The following is an 11,026-nucleotide window of genomic DNA, read 5'->3' on the forward strand; positions in this document are numbered from 1 at the left end:
CTCCATTAGCCTACTGTCATTATAATAACAGACCTCATGTTACAGTAATACTACTGTATACAGTACTGGATTTCAAGCTGTGTTTTATTTCCGAGGGAACACTGGACTTAATTTTGCTGGTTTAATTTAAAACAGGTAAAATTGTCAACCTGGGCATTCAACAACCCAGACATTCATTAGTCTATAAACCAATAGCCTAAGTGAACTGTCATTTAGCTACAAGCTATTCAGACTCTTTGCTGTGGTTGACCACATTGTGATCAGGTGCTTTCTCTTCTGTAACATGTGCCTAGAATTTGAGTCTATGCCAAAATTAGCTAATTGACAAGGCAGTTTAGAGTCCTGCAATTCACACTTGGCCACTGGTCTCTGACCTTTCACAGCCAAATATCCCTGAGCTTCTCCCGATTGAAAGGCAATATACCTGTCGTAATGTGGAGAAAAAGACAAACATCCAACAATTATTTCCAACTTGTGGCCTCTTTATTTGAGCTAACTGTATACTGTATTGTGAAGTGCTTAAGTGCAGCTCTCAAATGAATGCAACCCAAGAATTCACTTTAAAAAAAGGCCAGAATGTATTTCCCCTCTGCGTTGAGTAGTGTGTGCACTAAGAGCACAAGAAGAATATAAAAGATGCTGGAACACGTTGGAGTGAATCAGACATTTATTGAAAATAATTTCTTTAAAAGGAGCAAGGAGATAAGGACATGAACATAATAACTGCTCCAAAGGTTTTTTCAAACCTGCTGCTATAAGTAAACACACTTACTTGGACAGTTGCCATAACAACCATCTCTCTGCTAATTAGTAGTTTCAATCACTCCACACAGTGGAAATTTAATTTGTCATTTAATGCTGCTGCACACTCCCACTCTGCTGGATGAAAATTGTCTTCAGTATTAATTTTTTTTAAATAGTCCTTAAGACTTTATTTAAAACAAATATCTCATCTTAGGCACAGCACACAGAGCAGTGATTATATCAAATTCCAGCAAATTAAGAAAATACACAATGTTTACTCCCTGAGATTAAAAAAAAAAAAAAAACTCCCATAGAGACTGAGGTTGTGAAAAAGAAAATGCATTGATTCATCTTTAATACCATGAGTGATGGTGAAAATGGAAAGTACCTAAATAGAAAGATGAAACAGCGCCCCCTAGCTCTACCAGCATGACACAACACAAACCACATGGATTTCTCTGTTGTTTTTTAGAGGTGACACTGGTTGTGGATGCTGGTATCAAGTCACTTTTGATTACTTACACATGAAGCTTTAATAGAAGAAGAGGATTGTCCCCTTTAAAAAAAAGCACCTCTGGCAGTTATGTGGTTTGATGGCACTTTACTGGCACTAAGCCTTAGGTGTAACTGAAGTTGACTCATCCTTTAGACCGAGCAAACAGGGAAACTGCTTCACTGATGAATCGTGTGCAGCCGACTTTAGCGTTCCACGTTTACTTTGTGACCAGTTGATTAGCTGACTGGTGCACCTGACATAGTGCACAACACTTGAAAAACTAAAATATATGGTCGATAATACTGTAATAGCCATGTTGCCCTAATGCAGACTGATGGTGTTTGCAATTGTGTTCTGTGGAAACTAACAGAAGTCTTTGAGGTTTGAGTGTTGGGTGAGGGGAGTGCTGTAGTCAGAGCTCCAGTCCCTCTCGAACACAGCCTGCAGCTGTGACTGGAACATCGGCTCCTCGGACTGTGACGCAGTCTGGTTGACCACCAACGCTGAGCCGGCAGTGTTCACAAAGTAGTCACCTGACCAGTTAGACGTACCTGAGGACAGAGAAACCGGGAGACATGGGTTACTTTTTTATTTATTTACATTTTGTTACATTTTGTTACATTTTAGACCTTTATTTTATATCACTAATGAATATTTTCAATTAATTGAAAAAAAAAAAGATAAATTCATTTTTATTAGATTTTTTTCATCAATTATTCATTTAGTGTGTCATTTTCAATTCCTAGCTCTCCAATCGGTCAATGAAGTACAGAGATTCCTGTGAATGTTAACATTTGTGGTATACTGTATGAGTGAATAAACTCACAGTTTGATTCATGAAAAAGCTACTCAAAAGCTAATTACTGACATTGTTATGTATATTTCACATGAATCGTGTTAAGTATCTGCAGCCTCACCTATGTAAGCTATCTTGTCGGTCACCATGTACTTGTTGTGGTTGACTCTGGCAAAGGGAATCTCCTTCTGCTTGGGGTTGGCAGGCACCACAAACAGCCTCTGAAAACAAGAGGTCATCAGGATATATTGTGTTAAGTATCCCATAAGATATACAACTTCCTTTTTTTTGTCATAAAGACATAAAGAAGAGCTACTTACCACCTGGATGTCTAGTTTGCTTTTGGGGTCATAAACTGAGGCCAGAGACTTCAGGAAGGGAAACATGACTGGCTGGGTGCTGGCCCAGCAGCTGATCAACAGGCGCACCTTGACCCTCCTCTCATACGCTGCTCTCCTCAGCTGGGTGTCGATGTCGGCCCAGTACCTGCAGACGGCGTCACATGCAAGGACACGGGATCGTCACACTACGAACCATTCAACTCTCACGGGAAACGCTAAAAACATCAGTGGTACAACTGTAGGCTTCATTTAGGAGGTAAACCTGTTCAATTAGGTTACAGAAAGCTGAATCAGAGTTTCAAACAAAGATTGGTGACATATGAAGATATACTTCATCCATAAGGTTATCAAAGGTCTGGGGCTGGTTACACTTTGATTCTGACTCAGATGCGACAAAAAGTCAGAATTTACATAGATGTCTTAACTCACTGGTTGCACAAAGCTGTCCACTTCTTCTGCCAGTCTTTGGTATATTGAATTCTGGGTAAATTAAAAGTCAGTATAAAAAATGGCTGACTGAGGAACAGTGCCAAACCATTCAGTTCTGTTTATCCCAGGAGGAAACTGGAGGGATTCAACAGTTAGAAAAGTGGAACAATAAAAAGAAAAATCTGTCTCGAAAAACTCTCTCTACACTGTTTCTCTACATAACAATGTTGACAAACCAGATCATTTTGTGAAATACTCAAACTTGCATTAGGCAAGTCCTTGACTGGATCAACAGTCAGTATTGTAAAGTTGTTCTTTGTGAAAGCCACCCCTGACCCACACCACCTGCTACAGGACCTCAGAGCTTCACTAACTGTAAAACCTGAATCCGACTCTCCTCAGCTGTCCTCCCTGTAGTTACATCTGACCATCTGTACCTTTTAGGATGTGAAAACTCCATGGTGGGCAGGTAGTTCATGACAGCGATGTATATGAAGCTCTGGGCATCTTCCATCACACTGAGGATGGACTGAAGGTCTGGAGTCCTGCCGGCTGCACAGAAGGACGGAGGGGAACTCTGAGAGAGAGTGGTGAGAAGAGAAAAAAAGAGATCTAGTTCATCATTTCTTGATTTGTAATCAATACAGTAGAGCCTTTAAGATGATAATAGAAGGAGGAGTGCAGTAGAGTTGGACTGTTGGTCCCACTCAGTGGTTACTGGAAGCGCACTGTAAATGTCTACTGATAAAAGATCACAGGAGACTTTTTTCATACAAATTAAATGTTATAAAAATGTTTTTTACGAACACCTAAGGGAGAAACAATGCTTATGGTACACTCAGTGGGATACAATAGCACACATATGCTATTGTTTGCTATTGGAGATTTGAGGGTTTCAGTTTTATGAATCATCAATAAAAATGTCAATCCTCCATTTCGCCTTGTATCTCACCGACAGATAAACACTAGATGGCGTGTTGTTGAGTGGCAGCTCAAGAGGTGTGTCCTTGTTGTAGAGGGTGGAGAAACTGGATGGCCAGGGTGATGGGATCTTCTGACTCTCCCCCAGGAACCAATAGGCTTCAAAGATCTTACCCAGGTCTGCGGCCAAACAGCTGCAGTTGTAGACCACTGCACCCAGCTCCTTCACCTGGAGACCAACCGCAGAATAAACACTTATTTCCCTCTGTGATTTACTGATCCCAATGTCACCACTAAAATGAGATGAGGTTTAAGATACTGATGACGGTCAGCCACAGTATGATAATTAAATTATTATCATGACACAGCATGTGACCGAAAGTCACAAGAGTCAATGGGAACTTCCTCTTGAAAGCAGAAGCATTATTCTGCCAGAACTGAGAACCAGAAAACCGTTCACTCACTGTAGGTGTAGGATTTAATGCTTGGGATCCTTTATCATACTTGAATGATAATTAGGTGAAAGGTCTAAACAAAACTGAATTTCTTATAAACACACAAAACAAACAAACAAATCTCATGACCATATACCTGTGTGAGGGACCTCCAGTCCATGTTGGCACTGCCAATGTAAATGTGCTTCTTGTCTACAACCCAAAACTTGGTGTGAAGGACTCCGGAGGTGAGCTCTCTCATGTTAACTGTCCTGATATCAGCTCCTGAAAGACATACACACATCAAAAATTCATTATAGCCTGAAAACCAAAAGTTATAATGGTGAGAAATTAATTCATGCTGGTAAATGCAGACCTGACCACATTATCTTTTTTATTCTTATCATTGTTATTTAATCTGCTATCTGCATTCTTTTATTGCACTTTACTGGCAATTGCCTTCTTGTTTTTATTTATTTATTTCCCATGTCCCATCATGCTAACTCCGTTATGTTTGTTAGGTTGTGTGAACGACTGTTGCTGGGTGACAAACTGCCTCAATTTGATCCAGCCTTCATGATCTAATACAGTTCTGAGGACCATGTCCTTTGCAGGATGTGGCCCCTGAATGGGGACACAATCATTGTCTCGCATCATGTGTTATTATGAAACTCACTGAGACCAGACATTACTGAGTGAAATTACTGAATTTCCTGTGAAACACTGCAGAGCCAAATATTCTGTTCTGTCAGACAAAGACAAAATAAATTCAGTTTAATTTTTGTTTTGCGGATTCTCCTGATCCTTAATACCTAAAATGTTGTCTTTTTAATCTATATTAGTATTATTCAACACTAACCTGCACTAAAGATACATTAGGTCTTTTAATCTATTCTGCGTGCCAATTCATTGAAATATGTAAATATGATCTATATGAAGTAGCTATGAGTTTATGCACGAACCTTGACTTTTCTTTTTGAACTTATGTTTGGAAAAAAACAAGGGACAATTTTAATTCTAGTTGTGAAATTGAATTAAATTAAAAAACTTAATTTGAATACAAAGTAAACATTAAGGTCTGTTGAAGTCATGTGATTGAAATCAATATAACAAAATTAATTAAAATACTTTTAAAGCAGAGCATCACCTGAGTCGTTGAGCAGCCTGAGGTCGTCCTGAGGCCGACCCTCCTGTGGTCTGTTGACTGCGATACGAACAGACACCTTCCCTGAAAGCTCAGCTAGTTTCTTCAGAATGGTTTCACCCTGTGGCCACAGCAAGGGAATAACTTTAGTGTTATTGACAGTTACACACAAAAGAAAAGCATCTGTTAAAAAATCACTGGATTGGATTTCAGATTAAATATGTGATGGTTCAAAGAAAAAATCTAATCATAGACAAACATACATGTATATTCAGCCATATACTGTATACTGTATATATAACAGCCAGCTGACCTGATCAGCTGTCGGCTCATGAGTGCCAGTGTCTTTGTTGGTCAGGGTCCAATAGAAGGAGGCGATGTCGAGACTGTCGCGAGCTTCATTTACTAGATTGAGCCAGGCCTGGAAGATGGAGGGGTGAGTGGTGCTGGAGTTAAACTCCAGCCCCTCAGGGATGCTCTCCACCAGAACGATCCTGATCGGGAGGAGAGGAAACTTTACTAGCATCGTATTCCTGGTGCTGCCTGTCAAGTCTGACTGACACAGTGTCACCATCACATCATGTTTATTTTTCTAAAGTAAAATGCCTGACCCAATAACTATCTTGCCAGCACTCCTTTGGAAGCAAAGCACTGATTTGTCATTTTAACATTAAAAGTTATGATTCAATTGCTTTCTTTCTCTGGAGCTTTTAACAATATCACAATATGGCCCAATTGTTTGCTCACACACACATGAAGCACAGGCACGGTACGGCCTGCTGCCTGTTTATGTCAAGAGTGAAATTAATTATTCTTAATGACAGGACTGTGAAGCTTTCTTACTTGCAGGGGTCGTTGCAGGACGCTGCCTGGGGCAGATGGAGGCTGCTGCTCGGGGCAGGATGGGAAGAGGAAACCCTTGGATTCAGGAGGTTATATACAGCCATGGCAGCCAGCAACAGAGTAGCTACAGTGGCCAAAGCAACCACACACCTGGAATACTGGAGAGAGTGCATTGATCGATGTAGAGTAAATCAATTTTATCTCTGGAATGTTTCCTTGTATTTTCATGCAACTGCTTCCTCATTCCTCTGTTTAGCCTTTTGTGATGAAGTACCACCAGTGAGTGCAAATGACTTGATTTGAGCTGGCTTACTATGTGTGTTCGAGCAGGCACGTGGTGCGCGCTCCCTCACATGCATGTCCAGAGAGAGAGAGAGAGAGAGAGAGAAGTACAAGCTGCTGCCTCATCGATAACTCTGTGTGTGTGTGTGCCGCACATAGATGAGACGTGACAGTGGAGTGACTTAAACCTTGTGAGTTATAAATCCACCAACATAACTTCCTTGTGGGTTCTGACAAGTTGCCGTCCACTTATTCAACGAGCTTAATATGAGTCATATTTCAGAAAAGCACCCATTTGTGTTTGTTTAGCTCACTGCTTGTTAAGAGTTAAGCCCCACCCCGTCCTCTGTCTAACAGCACCTGAATGTAGTGAACAGCAGCAGCAACAGAAGGAATCACTCACTCAATTTCACTGACTATTTGAATTTGTTTCCAGATGTTGAATTATCGGTAATTGTGACGTTGCTGTTGTAAATATTGCTGCTGTTAGCAGTCACAGTAGTCATTTCTTGATTTTGTCACATATAGATGTGTAGCCTGTACTTCTGTTTTGCACTTGCACTCACATGATTTTTTTTCTTCTGCAAGCCATGTAGATGTGCACCCCATACCATATTAGCCTTAACCTACCAGTTTAGAAGTCATGACTCGGGAAGTTGGGAAATTGGTCCAGCAGGTTGACTGCAGTCCTGAAGGCGTGCAGGCTTTCTCTACCGACTAAATGGTTACCGTAATTTAATTTAATTTATTTATTTTGATATTAAAGCAGAAGTAAGCGGAATGTTTGTGTTAATACAGGGCTTAAATAGTTATATCTTCCGACGGCAATCACTTATATAGAGTGTTTGGTCTGAAACACGGGTCTGTCAGTCACTCTGCTCTGCTGTAAGCCGAAGAGAAAACTTTCCTTGTATCCTACAACCTTTATCCAATGAGGAGAGAGAACGGCATAAAGGGGCGGTCCTCTCTGTGTGTGCAGCCAAGGGATGCGCATGAATGCGGTGACGTAGGGACGAGGGCGGGGACTGCTAACTCCATCGGCTGACAAGAAGTTAGCCAAAACGACCGGATCGCTTACTTCTGCTTTAAGGCCTGAAAATTGTACATACTGCCCTTTTCTGATGTTGAGCCCCTGCCCCTCTATAGTCATGTGCACGTCCCTGTGTTTGAGTGTGTTCTGTAGCATACCAGCTGTGCTTTTCTGTTGTCTTGTCTCCTCTGCTCCACATCATGAACCAGCTACAAGCATCAGAGTAACACATAAACACAATGACAGAACAAAGTCAGACCAAAACATTTATTTCATAAGGAAAGCTTAGAGGAATTGCAATGTTTAAAGCCACCAGTGTTTACACAATGATGCTTGTAAGTGGGTCTGAACAGTCTGATTTCCACAACGGTTGTTTTTTTGTGTGGAAAAAAACAAACCCTATTGCACAATGAACGTGTCCATACAACTGGAGAGTACTGGCTACAAATATGAGAGTAAAACCTTTGACAAGATGAAACAGCATTGATCTATTTACTACATGAAGAATGTAGTTGTTCCAGTAGTAGTTGTAAAGCCTTTAATCGATAGTAAAGTCGAGAGAGACGGGAAACTGGAGGCAGAGAGAGGGGGAATGACATGCAGCAAAGGGCCACCTGAGTCGGGATTTGATACAAATTATTTACATATATTTACAGCATTATCATTCACACTGTTTGAGTAGCACATCTATAATGCAATACTAATCTGTCTTATTTCCTCCTTTACACAAATTAGTTCTAAGTACTTATTTATTTAAGTAAATGTTACTCATGTTACTGTGAGTGATAAACCATTATGAACAAAAACAATTAATGACCTGCTAATGATATCAATTTGTCTGTTCGATCGTGTGTGAGCTTTGCCCGGTGAATACTTGGAATTTCCACTTGATAACAAAAAGACAAAACAAACCCAATCAATCTGAGGTGGTAAGTATTCAATCAACACTGATTCATGAATTTAAATACAGCCTGAAAAAACTTTACCTTATTGTAGGTGATGTCCATCTTCCTGCTCAAGGACAAAATGACATCTGACTCAGTATCAACCCTCAGCTCAGAGTCTGCAGCTCTGAACAAATTAAGGAACAAAAAACACAATGTTGCATCATCATCATCCACTCACTGGCAGCTCAAAGTCGCAACAAGAGGTAGAAAATGAATGTCTATGTATGCCTTATGTTATGACATAAGATGACTGCACTCTCGTTACACAAATCTGTGTACAGTTGGGGATTAACACTTGTTTTTAATGGAGAAATAAAGTAAATCTGACAACTGAATATTGAGAAGTTTTGTTTGAGTAGGAAAGAGTCATAAATCAACATGGCAGTCTCAAACACTATTGTCTCTCCTTGAAACACACACACCTCTGCTTAACATTTACAGACTTTACAAAGAGAAGCTTCTGGATGTTTTCGCCACCAGAGACAGAGAATAACCTGCACAGCTCATGTCTAACACAAAGACACATGCCGCTCCAGCTGCTGATGGGCTGTGTGCAGGTCAGCTGGAGGCGATGAGAGCTTAGCTCACAAGCACTAAAAAACACTGTTTATCAATTACTATACTATAAATAATGTTTACAATTAAAATATGTGACCATGACAAACCGTTTACTGGAACCTAAGGTCTTGTGATTTGATTGAGAGAGGAAGTGTGGCAATTTAACAGCTGACAGCAGCAGTGTCCTAAAACCGTGCATCCTTTAACCAACAGTCACAAGAGTTGGTATCTCCTTACAGAAACATGTGACTTATTATAGCTGCTGGTATGGGATCATACTGGCATGATAGACTAGATGATAAAGTGCCTTTTTCACAAATTATGTCCAGAATAAAACATGAAACATTGTGTCTTTTTTGTTGTACATTTATATGAACAGCCAGTTAGGATTTTCAGCTTTTGTGTGACAGTGAAAACCAGGTTATACTGAACCAGAATCTGGAATAAGGAATGTATGCCAAATCTTTAACTGCAAACACAGACCTGGGTCAGATAGAGAATGAAACATGATAATGTTACTCATGTACTGTGAGTGATAAACCATTATGAACAAAAACAATTAATGACCTGCTAATGATATCAATTTGTCTGTTCGATCGTGTGTGAGCTTTGCCCGGTGAATACTTGGAATTTCGGAATTTATGCCAAACATCCACGGGCCCAGAAACATCCTAGACAGTTGAAAACACTATAAGAAAGCTGTAACACAGTTCACTGATACCCCAGTGCCTTTTTCCATATTGTGATGATTTTTTTTACCCTTTATGCCTTGAGCAAATTCCCAACAGTCTCTAGGCTACATTTAAAATAAACATTAAAGCTTTAGGTTTCTATGACAAAGGGTGCCAGGCCTTTGAGGCCTGGTTTGTGCATCACATTAACACCTCGTCCTGACAGAGGATGCCTGTTTCTGTCGGTGCAGAGGGAAGACTAACGTTGTTCCTCCAGTGGTTGTGTTGAAGTGAGAGTGAGTCAGACGAGACTGACTCATAACACAGGAGAAACACGGCCACTTTGTGAGCTTCAGATGAGATAACACAAAGCTTGTAGGTCAAAATAAAAGTATGCTCATGAAGGCCACTTTGGAGATTAACATGGATATTTAAGCCCTTACAACCACTTTATGCGTATTGGAGTAAACTGTAGGATGAATGACAATATACAGAGCAAATTTTAAGATTGTAATATTATTAACAAACCTAAACCTGAACATAACTTTGGGATTACTGAGCAGCCAAGGAGTTCGCTGACAGTGCAAAACAACAAAAACAACTCACTCTCAGCTCGAGAAAACTGCCAACCCACCTGTTATCACGCGTCCTGGTTAGTTAGGATCCCGCATGTGATGGTGTCAACGTCTGTGATTTACGCACAACAACATTTAAGACCCTTGTTTCATTTTGTTAAAAGAAACAAAAACAAAGAGGAGCTCTTTCACTACGTCGTTAAAGTGCCGACAGAGCTACAAACAACACAGCGAGAAGGGAGGTGGTCATGTGACCCGAGCGAACAGCCAATTGGAGGAGAGACGGGCACGTGACTACTAGAGCACAAGTGCAGCTCTCACTCTGCACCAACAGAGGGCGCTGTGTATCCATGGTGACACACACACACACACACACACACACACACACACACACACACACACACACACACACACACACACACACACACACACACACACACACGGTTTAGTGAACATTAAAAGTAATATTTGGCCATGTAATGTACCGCTTACTGTGTTTAAAGTCCTTACAACGCAGCATAATATTACATGTGCACATGTTAGTAAAACCTGCCGTTAAACCACCAGTTGACGGCCATGTAGATAGATACCGGTGGGCAGCCAGGGCCAGGCTCGACCCCCCAGTCCAGGATGAACAACATCTAAACCAGGACAGGTAAGACCAGTCTATGGGTAAGACAGACAAACAGATATTGAGCTCAGTAGAGGCTAAGGTGAAAGACCGCTACGGATGCATAACTACACTGAGACCAACATCCAGGTGATGTGATGTTACAGGTAACACCAACAGTGATATAAGTACAGTAACATAAACC

The 11,026-nt window shown here is 40.7% G+C and overlaps 1 protein-coding gene across 1 annotated transcript; it reads right to left on the minus strand.

The window, feature by feature from the left end:
* Positions 1–555: 555 nt before the first annotated feature.
* On the minus strand, positions 556–10,472 carry pld3 (phospholipase D family member 3). The gene is made up of 12 exons (XM_083984777.1): positions 10,271–10,472; positions 8,447–8,531; positions 7,619–7,669; positions 6,149–6,306; positions 5,619–5,799; positions 5,309–5,426; positions 4,319–4,446; positions 3,759–3,956; positions 3,244–3,383; positions 2,357–2,522; positions 2,158–2,257; positions 556–1,791 (listed from the first exon to the last, which is right to left on the minus strand). The coding sequence occupies exons 2-12, from the start codon at positions 8,465–8,467 to the stop codon at positions 1,604–1,606; spliced, it is 1,449 nt and encodes a 482-aa protein (XP_083840903.1). The 5' UTR covers positions 8,468–8,531; positions 10,271–10,472; the 3' UTR covers positions 556–1,603.
* Positions 10,473–11,026: the final 554 nt, after the last annotated feature.

Source organism: Trachurus trachurus (assembly GCF_905171665.1).
Source record: "Trachurus trachurus genome assembly, chromosome: 13".
Lineage (NCBI taxonomy): Eukaryota > Metazoa > Chordata > Actinopteri > Carangiformes > Carangidae > Trachurus > Trachurus trachurus.

Excerpts from the sequence above, each read along its gene's own strand:
- pld3 (XM_083984777.1), bottom strand. The coding sequence starts at position 8,467 with ATGGACATCACCTACAATAAG. Across the intron at positions 5,427-5,618 it reads ATGAGCCGACAGCTGATCAG|GGTGAAACCATTCTGAAGAA; the intron begins GTCAGCTGGCTG and ends CTGTGGCCACAG. Across the intron at positions 1,792-2,157 it reads CGACAAGATAGCTTACATAG|GTACGTCTAACTGGTCAGGT; the intron begins GTGAGGCTGCAG and ends CTCTGTCCTCAG.